The 16,284-nt window shown below is 41.1% G+C and overlaps 1 protein-coding gene across 1 annotated transcript in view; it reads right to left on the reverse strand.

The window, feature by feature from the left end:
• The window catches only part of LOC149281757 (autophagy-related protein 2 homolog A-like), a 66,415-nt gene extending 53,112 nt beyond the window's left edge, over positions 1-13,303 (reverse strand). The window contains exons 1-7 of the mRNA XM_089499053.1: positions 13,133-13,303; positions 6,927-7,089; positions 3,469-3,621; positions 3,157-3,259; positions 2,544-2,712; positions 1,950-2,090; positions 12-108 (exon numbers count right to left, since the gene is read on the reverse strand). Coding sequence (XP_089355179.1) covers positions 12-108; positions 1,950-2,090; positions 2,544-2,712; positions 3,157-3,259; positions 3,469-3,621; positions 6,927-7,089; positions 13,133-13,303 — 997 coding nt within the window. The remainder of the gene's footprint in view (positions 1-11; positions 109-1,949; positions 2,091-2,543; positions 2,713-3,156; positions 3,260-3,468; positions 3,622-6,926; positions 7,090-13,132) is intronic.
• Positions 13,304-16,284: the final 2,981 nt, after the last annotated feature.

Here is a 16,284-nt window from a genome sequence, read left to right on the forward strand (position 1 = left end):
CGTGAACTCACCAGAAATACTCAAGGCATCAATAAGCTGCTGTAGGTTACATATTTGACGTGGGTTCAGGAACAAATGAAGAGATCCCATTTTTCCATCGATCTCAAGCTGCAGATAAAACATACACAGTATATTTACAGCACTTAGAGATACACCTTTAATATGCTTTAGCAATGAAAGGCACAGTGCGTTCTCTACAAAGTAAAACAATTTCTCTCTGCAATTTTTTTCTTTGATCGGTTAAACAGCAAAACTATGTAAGTGGCTACAATGGCGGTTAAAGACTAACTACTCAGAGCAGAGCAGGTGTCCAAAATTCTTCAAGAGGTGGAAGCACAGTGCGTTTACGTAATGCAATGTTATGAGACCCTAAGGTAATATTGTGGCTGCTCGCACAGCATGCAAGCAGCCACAAAGAGGGGCTGCAGGCAAGGTTAGTGTGTGATGAGTGTTATGCGAGGTGTGGAGATGTGTATGTGTGAGCATGTGGAGGTGTGATGATAGAGTAAGGATGTTTTAGTGTTATTGTGTAAGTGTGCATTAGTGTGATTGCGCGTAAATGCGTGCTAGCATGTAGGTACATGTATGAGTAAGTGTGTGCTATAGCGAGTGTGTATGTGGGAGCTGTGAAGGTGTGATGATACCAGAGTGTGAATTAGTGTGTACATGTATTTGTGTAATATTTGAGGGACTGCCCCTACCAACTTGTTCTGACAAAATCTGGCACTTTGTACCAACAAAGTTGGACGGCACTGATATAAGTTGAAGATGACAAAGAAACAGCTGTACTGAATTTTCTACATGCATTTGCAAGAGGAAAATATGATTCTGATGGGTTTACAGAGAAAATATGTGACAAACATTTAAATACATCATGGAATTTAACAAAGTACAGGAGGAAACTTTATTTCAAAGGAGGAGAAATGTTAGAAGAATAGGTCATAATTTAAAACTAGAGGGTCAGAGGTTTAGCTGCAAGGAAGTTTTGCTTTACTGAGAGGGTAGAACAGCAAAAAGGCCAAAATAGTTCTATGCTCCTACGCTCCTATCCTTCTATGACACTTAGATATTACATGCATACATGTACTATCCATCATTCTTATAAAATAAGCTTTATTTGATTTGATGATCACAAAAATGCAGAATATTTACCCGACATTCAGAAACATTGGAGAAACAGTGGACAAAATAACTTTTTCAAGATGAAAAAGGGGAATAAGACTGTAAAATCAGAATAGGAGGTTATGTAAAAAATTTATTTTGGTGCAATGTCTGAAAAGTGATCCTCCAGTCGAAGGTTCACACTACACAGACCATTCCATAGGCTGTTATGGTGAAAAGATTCAATTTTAACATTTGCATTAGAAGAACTCTTTATAAATAACTCCCATTGCATATTTATAAATTCTACATGAATATGCAGCACAAATTTTGTGTCCAGGACATAGTGGAACTAGAAAGAGTTCTGGGACTGGCAATAAAAAGCAGGGAAGATTTAGGTTATGAACATGGTCTTTCCAGTACTGTGGAATATAGTATAATAATATCGAGAAATAAATAATAGGGGATGTTATTATGACCTAACAGCACATTCATGGTTAACAGACAAATCATTCCAGGAATGTATTCACACAAAGAACTTTAAAGCTTTAAAGTTAGAAGAAAGGATTTTTTTAATAGAGAACAATTAAATGTATTGCCAGAAGTTTTCTTTTAGCATTCTTACATACTATTGAATAGGTACAGTTCTATCTAAAGCAATTTATTAGGGTTATACAAATTAATTTAGCATGGAAAATGTTCCAGTAAACACGGATCCGCCTCTGGAAGTATGACATATTATTCCCCTTTGAAACCCATTAAAAGCTCCTTTTAATAAAATGCAGCATGTGCATTACCATTGTTTAGCCCAACAGTATTTCTATAAAACAACAAAGCTAATAAATCACCTTTGGCCCAGGAAACACATCACTTTGTTTCAGTTTGATGGTAAGCTCTGTACACCCAGAGAAGCTGCCGATCTGTAGGACAGGTAAGGAAGGTTCTGTGGGCTCCACAGGCCGGCTGGGAGCCGCTGAAAAATGCACTGACTCTGGGTTCGTATTCTGGGCAGATAAGTGGATATCCTGTAAAGTACAAGTGAGCCAAAAATGTGCAGTTAATATGCAGTTTTTATAACACTACCATTTTATGGTAGTTTATGCACCAACATGTACAAGTTAAATGCAGCTACCTTTCCTAGGTCCTAAAGCCAAACTACTCCTCCTTGAGAAAGTTTGAGTAATTAACAGACACAGGCATGGTAGTCACATGACTTAAATCAGTTCCACACTGAGGGACACAAAACAAACAACATGCAACTCTGAACCCCTAGATATCCACCAAAGATTGCCTTATGATCCAAAGTACTTTCAAAGACACCTACCACTTTTTCACCTGGACCCCCTACACAGATACCCCTATAGCTACAACTGCCCACCAATCATCACGTGTGTATTACAATTCTTCTCATACATGCTTTACTATCTGTAGTGTGCTAGTACCTCAGCAGCAGGAGTGGCAGACGGGGTTTGGCCTCTGTTCTTGAACTCCTCATAATGGAGTGACACCCCATTCAGCTGCAGGATCTTCTGAATGAAAGCAGGAGGTTGATGGATATCCACGGGAGTTGCATGGGAACAGTCCCTTACAGCTTCATCACAATAATCTAGTCTGAAAGAGAGGCCTGATACGATTTAGATGAAGGGATGAAATCAGCAATATTGAAGAATGAACATAAATGCGGTAGAGGGCAGCACATAAAACCCATTAAAAAAAGATAAATCACATAAAAAGTTAGAGTGAACTTATGGGAAAGAACATAAAATAACTCAAAGAATAATGTGTCCCAAAGTGGAAATAAAAAAATAAAGGCATGTTTGGAAATACATGAAGAATAATAAACATATCAATAGGAAGCAAAGGTAATCAAATTAGATTCTGAGATGAGTAGATGCTTAAAAGGGAAAAGGCTTAAAACAAGTAAATGTGATGTCTTATTTATGGAAAAGGTTGTTTCCAAAACTCTGGGCTGTCCAATACAAATTATCCAGTGTAGCAATGATGTCAATGTCAACTTAATAAGAGCAGCGTTGTGTAGTACTTGTAAAGTCTGACCTTTTTATGTGGAATTCTAGGGCTGTATTCACATCACCGTCTGTTGGGGTGTTCTCAATCCGGACAATGGTATCTAAAAAGGTCACTTTAATCCTCCGCAGCACTGCCAAAATAAATTTCTCTTTGTTAAGGAATAGTCAGTATTCCATAGTAACGTTTTTCTTTAACCAAGTACAATGCATGCATAATTTTTCGTATTAAGCAATTGCCATTAGTCTGGTTTGACATGCCTTCAGGAGGACAATAATGGATATTTTAATCACATCTTATGAAATACTGACTTTAACATAAGCAAATTTATCAGAACCTCACCTGTCTCTATAGTTTGAGCAAACATCTCTAAGCCCTCAATAGGCTGTGGAGGATCTGATGGTTCTTCTGCTTGTTCCTTCAAACACTCTTGAGCCAGCTGCATGCTGGTGGTCATACAGGAGGACCAGCTATGGCTTTCTCTACCTAGTGAACCTAAAAACATGTAATGGCATGGTAATTAAAGAAAAGAAAAAAAATTTATAAATAATATATATATATATATATATATATATATATATATATATATATATATATATATATATATATATATTATACACACACACACACACAAACACTTGTGTGAAAAAGAAACTACAACCTCTTTGAATTATATGGTTTTACATCAGGGCTTGACAAATTTGTTGTGAATCTAGGCGCCAGGTAAAAAAGTTAGGAGCCAGGATTTTTTTAAACTAACAGTTGGTTAGGAGTGATCGGATCATCATCAGCCCACTTACTAAACTCACAGCGTTTGACCTGGAAGCACCCTGGACTTTCAGGTCAGTGCTGTTTTTTTTTTTATTATTATTAATTATTATTTTTTTAACTCTTTCGATGCTGATGTTCCATTGGAGCACAGCATTGACTGATATTTAGTCCCCACAAGCTTGTGGGGAAAAATGTTAACCCCTGCAATGCCACGAATGTGTCATACACAAGTGTGGCATTGAAGGGGTTAACGCTGCACTGTCGCTCTCATGGAGCGATCAGGCAGCAGGGGGGTGTTGGGGCTGGCCTCCACACTCATGTGGAGACCAAAGAACCTTCTCCCCTGTCCCTGAAGCTGCCTCTGGCAGCTGGGACTCAATTGCTGGTCTATAGACCAGCCATTGCAGGGAGGGGAGTCTTTGATGACTGCTGTAGGCTTCCATGCCTACAGGAATCATCAAAGGGCTTGTGGGGACTCGTTTTTGCTGTTGCTGGTCTGCATGGGCTTCCAGGCAGACCACCAGCAGCAGAGCCCCATACAAAACGGGAATTAACCCCTAAATGCCGCGATCGCGGCATTGAAGGGGTTAACGCTGCACTGTCGCTCTCATGGAGCGATCAGGCAGCTGGGGGGTGTTGGGTCAGGTCCCCACACTTGTGTGGGGGCCCAATCAACACACAACCCCCTTACCTGAAGCTGCCTGTGGCAGCTGAAAACACGATTGCTGGTTTTGCAGCAACCGCGGTTTCAGCCTACAGGATCACTCCGTGGGAGTGATCTCAGGCTTTGGGGCGGGCTCTGAGTGGCTGTGCTGTCTGCCCAGACTCCTGGGCAGACAGCAGCAGCGCCCCGTGTGGTTACTCAGCCTCTTACATCCACATTTTTTTATGGATGTAAGAGGCTGACAAAACCTAGGCGCCAGGACAAAATTCTCTGTCGCCATGGCGACCTGGCGCCTGGGATTTGTCGAGCCCTGTTTTACATATCAGGACATAGTAACAGTCGTCCTTTCCTTAGTAGGTCTAAAAATTAGGTAAATACAACCACAGATGAAAAACAACATGTCACATATTACACTGTGTGATGATTCATTCAACAAAAATTAAGCCAAAATGGAGAAGCCATGTGTGAAAAATAAGTACTGTTTCCATAGGGGTTTAAGACAGGTGCTGCTAATCAAATGCCCTTGATTAATTGACCATCAGCAAGTGCAACCACCTCTATAAAACAGAAGTTTTTTTTTTCCTGCCCATCAAGCTGGGAAGGGTTATAAGGCCATTTCTAAACAATGTAAAGTCCATCATTCTATAGTGATAAAGATTACTCAAAAGTGGAAAACATACAAGACAGTTCCCAATCTTCCCAGGAGTGGACGTCGCAGCAAATCTACTCAAAGGTCAGACTGTGCAATGCTCAGGGAAATTGCAAAAAAAAGAAAAAGAGTTACATCTCACACGCTACGGGCTTACGGGCTTCAGTTAGCATGTTAAATGTTAAAGTTAACGACAGTACAGTTAGAAAAAGAATGAACTAGTATGGTTTGTCTGGAAGGGTTGCCAGAAGAAAGCCTCTTTTCGCTAAAAAGAACATGGCAGCATGGCTTAGGTTTCCAAAGTTGCATCTGAACAAACCACATGACTCCTGGAAAAATGTCATTTGCACACACAAGACCAAAGTGGACACATTTGACAACAATGCGCAGCGCTACATTTGGCAAAAAAACAAACACAGTATCAGCACAAACACTTCATACCAACTGTCAAGCAGGGTGGTGAAGGGGTGATCTGGGATTGTTTTGCAGCCAAAGGAGCTGGGAACCTTGTAGTTATTGAGTCAACTATGTACTCATCTGTATACCAAAGTATTTTATAGTCAAATGTGAGGCCATCTGTCTGACAGCCACAATGACCCCAAGCACACCAGTAAATCTACAACAGAATGGTTGAAAAAGAAAAATATCACGGTGTTGCAACGCCCCAGTCCAGACCTCAACCCGATTGAAATGCTGTGGCAGGAACTTAAGAGAGCTGTGCATAAACCAATGCCTGCAAACCTCAATGAACTTAAGCAACAATGTAAAGAAAAACGGGCCAAAATTCCTCTACAGGTCGTGACCTCTGTCGCGTCTTACCTGCGGGAAACCGGGGGTACACACGCAGCTCCACCACGAAGCTTCAGTCCAGGCCTCGGAGGCGCGCGCACAGAACAAAACATGAACACCTAATCCCTCTACAGGGAGTAGGAATTACATGAGGGCGCGTGCACGGAACAAAACGTGCACCTACTCCCCTTACAGGGAGTGGGAGAAATGACATGAGAGCGAGCAAAACGTAAGCCGAATGACACTATAAAAAGGAACCAAGCACTACACTCATTGCTTGGTTATACCAGCTCCCCTATGGTTGTGTCCTGCTGCATCCTGTCCCTTATACCCGTATCCTGTTCCTGTACGGCTTCCTTACTGCCTGTCTCGGTATTTTGATTCCTGGACCGTCCCCTGATTTTGAGTGTTTGCCGCCTGCCCTGACTCATGCTTGTTTACCTTCTATGTGATTGTCGCCGCCTGCCATAACCCGTGGCTTCATTCTAACCCACGGATTGTTCCTGCTTTTGGTATCCATTTCCTAAACCTTCTATGCTGACACTACAACAACCTGAGAGCCTGATGAAGTAATTGTTTTGTGTATTGCTACTAAATGTTGTTCGACAAGCTATTAAATCATAAGGTGTACCTAGTTTTTGAAGCACATATTCTCAATTTAGGCTTTATTTTTGTTGAATTAATCATGACACAGTGCAATATGTCATGTGTTGTTGTTCATCTGAGGTAGTGTTTACCTATTCTTTTGACAGATTATTGTTATTATGTCCGGATACGTAAAACCTTAGAATTCAAAGAGGGTGTTGCATTTTAGTAGTTGTAATTTTATTACTAGTATTCAAACTAGGAGCTGTAATCCCATACATATCCTAACCCAAGACTAATAATACATTTAAAAAAAAAAACAACCAAAATATGGACACTCACCATTCCTGTATTTTGGACGACATGTAATTTGTAGTTCAGAAACTTCCACGGTGCAGTTTTCAGTGACTAGGGCAGACCAAGGTATGGTGACAGAAATACTACCAATGAAGCCATCAGTGATCTCTAGCGGAGCCCCAGTGGACTCAAGGAGTTCATTCACCGACTGAAAGAGATGAAAAAGGAAAGGTTAGAGGAGGAAGAGAGACAAAATAAGCCAAGACCAAAAAAAAATGAAACCAGTTATCACAAGAATCAAAAAGTCCAATGAAGGTATTAAGTTTACATTTATTGACTGAGCACCAGCAAATTCCCTAACGATAACATTAAAATTGACAATATACAATATGACAATAAAAACACATGTAAAAATATACTGGGTCGCACTCTTGCAAGATTACAATGGATTAGTAGCTTGAGGGGCATGAGACAAAGGGGGAGACAGAGCATACGATGAAAAAATTGAAGCAAAACAACCAGAAGGAAATGCTGACGGGGTTCGCAAATCACTTCAGCGCTGGGGGGAGGCTTAGGAGGCTTGTCAAACTTCTGTTTCATATGGATCTAATAGGTTCATGGGAAATGCTTGGAGATTGCGATCTCCTGTTAGATGTCTTTCACCAATGTTGGGCTTGTAGACCGAAAAGGAACATGAATCACTAAGATGGGACGGTGCAAGAATGTAGGCACAAAAATGGGTCTACACATTTATTTACTTGTGTAGCAAGGCATATTGAAGTTCTGTATCTGCTTGATTATAAGACAACCCCCCAAAATTTGAATATTAATTTAGGAAAAAAGAAAAAGCTTGAATATAAGACTACCCTAAAACTAAGAAAAGTTTTACTAGTAAATATTAATTCACATTTAAACTATGCATTTGTTTTTATTTCCTTTTATTTGCCACTCTGCCCCCCAGAAATGCCTTATACCCCCTATATGCCATTCTGCCCCCAGATATGCCTTTTAACCCCCTATTTGCCACTCTGCCTCCCAGATATGCCTTATACACCTATGTGCCACTCTGCCTCCCTGACATGCATTTTAACCCCCTATTTGCCCCCCCCCCCCCCCGATATGCCTTATACCCCCTACATGCGAGTACTTCCACCAGGGCTTCTATGACAGAGAGCCGGCATCACATGACCTTCCGGTGCTCCACCATAAAGCCCCGGCGGAAGTGCCGGCAGCAGCGGAGGCTGTCTGTGCGCATCCCGCAAACGTTCATCGGTTGCGGTATGCACACAGACATCCTCCAAATGTGATGCCGGCGCTCCGTCATAGAAGCCCCCAGAAGATGTGCCCGCAGCAGCAGAGGCTGCCAGAGAGGAGGGTCCAGGTCCCCTGCAGCTTTGTGGGGGATCTTAGTCTTCTAGTCAGACCTATATTTGAGGTCTGATTAGAAGACGACCTCAAATATAAGACGAGGGGTATTTTTCACAGCATTTGCTCTGAAAAAAACTTTATCTTATAATTGAGAAAATACGGTAATTTCAAAGTACTTTGATATGCAAACTTTGTTGATTAGGCTGAGGTGCCCCTTTAATACATCACTTTGATCATTCAGGATAGCTCTCCTTTAAAGGAGTATCTAATGCTCTATACAATTCCATCAATGAAAAAACACATATTAGCTCTTTTGTAAAACATGATTATCCTCCCCTAATTGACCAAAGCTTTTTTGTCTGTCATGTGTTATGAATATCCAATTTTTTTTTTAAACTAAATAAAAAATTATTTCAGATTTCTTGCACAAATGTGGTGTCAACTTTGGATTGGGGCCAAGAAGGAATTATTTTTGATATATCTTTCTGGTAGAAGGGGTAAGAGTTGTACCTTTTTAAAAATAATTTAGCACAAGTTCTGGCTGCTTGAAGCAGTCAACCACTGACAGAAAATGACTCCAATCTAAATCAATACAAAAGCTTACTGCACATGTGTGAGGGAGATGTGGCTAGTGTGAGTATGCACTCATCTTCTGCAATCCAAACAGGTGAGAGCCGAGGAAAGAGGAATGCATACAGGGGATTCAGGTGAAAGCTAGCTATTCTATGCAGTAAAGTGTATGTGGTGGGTGGAGAGTGTCCTCATTGTGAAGAATTCTAAGCAAACCATGACTGCTACGGCCTGTACCCTTCCCACTTGACACAGCAAAACTGGCAAGGAGGTGAAGAGGTCACTGCCGGCGTACTGAAGAGAGGCACCAACTAGCAGCCTAAGTAAAAACTAAAAATTAACAAAAACAGAAATCGTAAAAACAAACAATTTAGAAGTCCACAAGGCCCCCAGTCTTACTACTACAACAAGAATTGTAGTGTGCCGTGGCTTATACCTAGTTAGGGAAAGGAGCTTACATTTTTATTTACTGTTTGTCCTGGCTTCAATGGGGACTCCGATTTAACCTGCTCATCTTAAACTAAGACCAAAGGAGGATAAAAAAGGAGAAACCCCAAATATGCAGACAAAAAGAAGAGAACATGAACATGTGATAGGAACAAAAATATGGAACTAGACACAATGAATATTTAGCATTGTAAGAACTAAGGATGATGATCTATAGCCTAAGCATGTGAACAACTCCCATCTCCTAGTACACACTCATTGGAGAATTACGTGTCTTAATTTGATACTTCAAGGAAGTGACACATTGAAATTAGGAGATGATTGCCCGTGAGCACACCCTGTCCATTCAAACCAGTTCCATCTTCCATATTAACGCAGGAACACTTATTTAACCATGTGCCATACTTGGTTGTTTGCTGTCAAGAGAGACTGGCCTTTGTACTCTGCACTTCTAGCAATTAAAGGGGTGACAGGTCAACTTGACACTCAGTTTTGGACATTACATTCTGTTCTTAGAAGTGGGGATGGATAATGACAGCTGGTGACTTTCTAGAGCTTGTTCAATCAGGTTAGTTTCTTGGAATCAGCCAGGACATTAGATCACTTTTACTGATCCTCTTCACATATTTCAGGTATGTATTTACTTTGTATTTTCACCACACAGTTTATAAACATAGATCTCAGTTCCAAAAAAGCTGCACAGGAAAGGCCCTATGAACTCTAAATCAGTAAGTGACATTCCCAAGTTGAATGCCCAAACTTGTAACCCAAATAATTCTAATTAATCATGCAAAGTTTTTCTTCACTCACAAAAGTTGCTAAAATGTTGTTTTGTGTGATTAAACAGCCCTGCTTGTGTTTACTTACTTAACATACTGGAAGGTGCAATTCATGTTTTGTCTAAGTGGAAAAGTATGCAAGCAATCTTATTTCTTAGAAAAAGTACAAAAGTAAAATGTGCAATTCTGTATATTAAAAAGGGGCATGTCAACCATGATATGCACTTTAAAGAATGATAGGTGAGTGGTCCCTTTAAATGTTTGTGCAGTCCATTTTGCAAATTGATGGAGGGACTCTGCAGAATCTTTCCAAACGCATTTGCCTCATTTTCCAACTCCTAGCTAAATGCATCTTCCAGGACATGATCTACTCACCTCCAGTCAGATCACTGCATGCAAATCATTTATGTCAATTGATTTCAGTGGGAGCTCTTTGTTGCCACTGACTGGCTGTTTAAGCTTTCAATCAGTGACAGGAAAATAACCCCATTGGTTTCTTTGGCAGCCCTTAACTACCACTGATTGACAGCATAATCCACCTATCAATGGCAAGAAATGTCAGATCATGGAGGAAGAAATAAGATTTTGCAGCATGGCTTTAAATTCTGTATCTCGTAAGCGTTTATTATTCTTTTCTTAATTACGTTTACCGGTGGCTGTTGCCCCCTTCCTGGTAGGGTGTAACATAGGTGCACATTTGCATTCTCTAAATGTTTCTTGCCTAACAGCAGCATCCAGTTTTTTTACCAGTTGGTTGGCAAACAAAAAGTCCAACCAACTGGGTTTTTTGAAAGGCACATTCAAAATCTGGTATAAATAGTCCTCAGATATGTATGGGGTAACAGGTGACAATGACAAGAAAAGTATTTCTGTGCAAGGCTGGACATATGGGGGGGGGCATTAAGAAAAATAGTACAGGTCAAACTCAAAATCTACAATACAAAACTGAGTAAATATAATAAATATAATGTAATTAAATAATGCAATTTTCCCATTCATTGTATAACACATCTCTTCTATTTCTAGAAGACAGCCACTAGTTGTCTCTTCATAATGCGTCGTTAAATCAAAGAATTGAGACATTCAACTTGCCTATAACCTTCAGGTGAATACAGCTCTTACTGTAAACATGGTTGAACAGGTTATAGACCCATGTGGCTTTCAGCACCACAACGCCATCCTTCCAAAAACGGAATAGATAAAATTGAGGGAAACGTACAAGCTGCTGCCTACCTAAGCAAAACATACCCAAACCAGCTGTTCATATGCCATCACAATAAATGTTATTTTAATAGTAAACTCTCAACTAGAGTCCTTCTGAGTTGAGTCTCCACTGATTTCAAAAGTGACTCCACACAAGGGACCTCAATATGTGGAAGCCAGACCCTAATGGGAAGTATGTTAAAGGGGCAGATTTATGTCCCTGGCAGGCTCATTAAAGAAGAATGCTTATTAAAATACTTGGTGAGTCCTTCAATATACATTCTTTAAAAAGTTTAAAGGAAAAGTCCTTATCTTAGGCAGTGATGTCTTTACCTTTGGGGCTGCCCTAGGGTACCCCCAGTCGCCTTTTTCTCTGTGGTTGTTGTCCAAAAGAGGAATGCATAGTAACCTGTTTGCACCTCTTAGGACGTACATCTCCTGCACAGAAGATCTGGGAGGTGGGAAAAGGGGCAAATGCATTTGTGGGGATTCTACAAGGGGGGCACTATGTAAATTTCAAGGGACCTATGATACAGAATAAAGTGCCTATGATGTATATTGTGTCCCTTTAAGCCACTGGAGGATGAAGCTGAACTTGCCGAGTTCTAAGGGGGCAGCTGGGGGGTTTCTTTTTCACCAAGGGGTTAAATTTTTCCTACAAAGAAATGCCCCAGAACTGTGTCATTTTTATAGTGAGGCACAGTACTGATAAGCCAATACTTTGCTGGCCTCCCATTCAAGCAGTAGTGGATTTGCAGTTGTCTAGTGGCCACTGCATTATCAGACTTCAGAAGCAGCTTAATCATAGCTTATAGCCCCGTTGTGATGTTATTGTGTTGCCCTAAAATAAATAATGTTTAGTTGTTTGATTGAAGCTGCCAACACTTTGATGTCTTAATATTCAAAACACTCTATTTGGTGTACTTGGGCAGCATTGTATATGTACCATGTCCATTCACTTTCACTGTCAAGATGCAGCCTACGCTGATGGAAACAAGTTTCAAAGTCAGTAAACACAAGCTAATTTTCTATACATAATGAAAATTAGTAAATAAGTAATACAGCATTCAAACCGGTCTATCGGTCAAGGCTTAGGCTCACCCCACTAGGACTCATACTATCAACCAGCATAATGCTGCAGAACATGCTGAAATTTCTCTGTAACCCAGAAAATATTTAAGTACTAACGGTTTGAAGCAGCGTATTTCATTAAACTTTTTTCTCCCCAAGTATTGGTATTGTAAAGGGGAATATTTAATGATGCATTGGCAATGCTTAATAAGTGCCTGACTGGTTTATTACTACACAGGTCCCAGATGGAATCTCTGGGTCAGCTCAGTGGCATGCAGGTGATCATTACTGTAAGAATGCCATCTAAATACCGGTGCTGTTGATGGCTATTAGATACGTGACAAGGATGAAAGCTTTGTGCTGGGTGGAAAAAACATCGGATGGGAAGCCAAAGTGTTGTGCGTCACATGTACCTACTGATTAAATAGGGGCATGCCAAAACTTGGCAACTTGCCTCTGCCTTATTGGATCTAAGTCACCCAAAACATAATAAAAGTTAAAATAGACACCATTATCTCTGTTTCAGCCCACTTTATCTAAACTCTAGCCGTGAGCTCCCATAGATATCTCCTGCTGCCATGTTCATTACATTCTTAATAACAAATATGGAAGGAAGTTTCATTATTATTATCTTACATAGCACCAACAATGTATGCAGCGCTTCTTACAATACATATATTCGAATGGATATGAAAAAACTAGAATTAAGTAAACAGGGCTCTGATCCCAAACTACAAACACCCTCATTCACTTAATGCAGTAGTGATTTCTTCTCCATTTACCAAATTGTAATAAATAAAATATATACATTACCCAGATATCTAGGTGAATGTCAGAGAGACGTCCGCTTCCATTGTAGAGGTCCAAGCTCAGCTGTTCGAGACTTAGTCTTTCCTCCAGGTAGTGGCCAAGGTAATGTTGCAGGAGATACCTGCATGCTCGTTTTTTGATGGAACTTGACCATGGAAAGAGCCACCAAGACATGGTGGGGACAGAAAGGAAAGTAAGGGGGGAAATAGGTAGCTACTCTCACCTCATAACCATATGAGAGAATAGGGGTGACTACTTTTTGCCACAATGACACTATTCCTTTGATTTATGGAATGTTACCACTTGTCACTCAACAACAACCGGTGTCTGGTCACAGTAAAGAACTGTATCTAAACGCCATCAAGTAGAAACCGGTATCTCTTGTCACATTAAAAGGCCTAGAGAATTTCCTCAAACAAAACAAATATGGTAATTCTAATACCAGTATGTTTGTGACACTTAGTTGTCAGTCTTCCTAAAAGTTGTCCCCTGATATACTGAGACAGTACATCCTATTCTTCCACACAGCCTGTCAATATTCCTGTCAACAACCAAAACCAGCACTGTTTGAGAGGGTCACCCTTCAAAGTCAAAGCTTCACCTCCCTGGTACCAATATGTATCCTGTCATGTAAACAAGTCTCTTCTGCCCGTCTGTTACCACGTAGGACCTGGGGTCAAATCCCACAGTGATAAATACACTCCAATAACGTCGCGATATTAGTACTTAATTCTGATCTAGTCTCGTTTTCTTAGGCAGGGAGGTAGCGTTTTCTCGGTGACCAGATTCAAGCTATCGGTATTTCCCAACTCGATCTGTGTCACCCGGTTCCGGGTCACTATGTGTTTTGCTTCTCTCCTGGGCTCCGCCCAGTCGACGCTACGTGCTGACGCCAAAGGGCAACAGCTAGTGACCAGATGTAAACAACGTCTCTGGCAAATAGAAAAAAAACCGCAGAGGCGGCGGCCATCTTTGCACACCTCTAAGCGAGGCGCAATATGGTGGTAGTCTGCAGTGCTTATACACAAAACGGTGGTGGAATGATAAATAAATCCATTCTAACTGCCATGGTTAGTATTGTAAAAGTTAAGTATCTGTATTGGTAAGGCCACATTTTTTAAGGAAACAATTAAATATTTGAGGATAATCGTTTTAAAATATGTTACCTATTTCTGTGTTTTATTTTCTGTCATATATGAAGTATTGTGATGATGGTTGTCATTTCGATGGACTACCTGCACAACTTTCATAAATGACACTGAAATACTAAACCAAATATATTTTAAATGTCCAAACGGTAAGTTGTGAGGTGTAGATAATGACCAGAGATTTGCCAGTTTCCTTTTTTTGCGGGGGGAGGGGGGATTTAGAATGTGTTGCTTGCCTCGACTTTAAGATTGCCGTCTTTTGTGTAAGATGTTGTGCCTGGGTGTGGGGCATTCCCATTGGTGTGGGAAATCAGAGATCCTATAACCGGCCCATTGAATAGCTATACACCAGGGGGCTGATCGTCCAAGGAGTTTTGCAGCAGGGAGACTGCTGCCCCCTGGACCTGCTGCCCTTGCATGTCTAGGTAGGAGCTAGCAGGTAATAATTTACAGGTGGTCAGTGTGCTATGAAGCAGATCATCACCCGTGACATCAGGAAAATGTGTGGACCACGCTAGTAAGCCTTTCGGCAAATAGTCATGGTGAGGTATGGTGTGTATCAGTTTGTAGATAAACTTCGTAGACGTCGGAGCAGAAGAAGGCTGCCTAAGCTGTCCATCAAGGGGACTGGTCCAGTCTGGCAGTGTGAGAGGGCCCAACTGCGACCTGACTAAACTCTGTACTTGCAAGTATGCGAACCAAGGTATGGTAATAGATACAAGTCTATCCCTACAAGAAATCAAGGGCAGAAGCGTCCTTGAGGAATGGTCCAAAAAGGGGGCAATAGTGCGTATCCCCTGTGTCGCCCAGACCCGAAAAACGGCGGATGCCTGACCATTCTGAAAAATCGGGTTTTGAAGAAAAGGCTGGAATAAAGCGTATCGCCATTGGAGACCCAAGCGGAGTCTGACCAACTTCCAGGATTTTATAGTGGAGTAAAGCAAAGGATTGTCCCTAACATGTGGGGGAAGTTGAGTGTAGGGTGTGTGGAGAAGGGCCTGGATAGCAACAGAGGGGCTAAAACACTGATCCAACTTAGAGTCTGCGTAAGTGGTGGAGCAAGAGATCCAGTTCACCGCATATCGATATAAGGCTGCAACATTATAATCCCTAATGACAGGGAGGTTAAGACTTAATTTTGATTGTTCACGCTGCAAACCAAAGGTCGCGATTTTGGTTTTTTTGTGATTCCAAATAAAACGTCGAAATAAAGTATTCAGGAGTGTCTTATCGACTCGTTTAAGAAAAAGTGGCAAGGACTGGAAAAGATATAGCAATTTGGGGAATGTCACCATCTTAAGAAGGGCTATCCTCCCAGAAAAAGAGAGCGGCAAATGTTTCCAACCCTGCAATTCCCTTGCAATCTTCCTAACCATAGGTCTATAATTGAAGCTATAGAGATGAGTCGGGCACTTGGGTATCTTCACCCCCAGATATAAGAGCGACTTCGATCCCCACTGTATTCCCAAATTAGGCATGCCTGGGGGGCATCTCAAGGGGCGCAGACACAAAACCCGGGATTTAACCCTATTAACGACAAACCCCGTAACCTTCCCGTACGTATCCAACTGGTCAAAAATAAGCGGTATGGTAAGACGCGGGTGAGTAATATAGAGAAGAACATCATCCGCGAATGCATAAGCTTTCAATTGATGGGGACCCACATCAATACCCGGGATATTGCAAGATAAGAGAAACAACCTCAGCAAAGGATCCAAAGCTAAATTAAAAAGCAGCGGTGAAAGGGGACATACCTGACGTACACCCCGTTCCATGATAATCGGGGGAGAATCCAACCCATTAGTCGTAATGACAGTGGAGGGAGTACAATATAACTGCCGAATTAATGTCAAAAAGGTTTGGCCAAAATGTTGGAATTTTAGAACCCGAAACAAATTGGACCAGGAGACTTGGTTGTATCCTATATCTTTCTCTTTATCTCTCCCATTCTCACTATTTATTCTCTCCCCTTGAGATCCTTGTGCATTTGCGTGAAAAGCATTGCCA

The sequence above is a fragment of the Sceloporus occidentalis genome, unplaced genomic scaffold (genome assembly GCF_023333645.1).
Source record: "Sceloporus occidentalis isolate IW3139 unplaced genomic scaffold, rSceOcc1.0.p SCAF_128, whole genome shotgun sequence".
Lineage (NCBI taxonomy): Eukaryota > Metazoa > Chordata > Lepidosauria > Squamata > Phrynosomatidae > Sceloporus > Sceloporus occidentalis.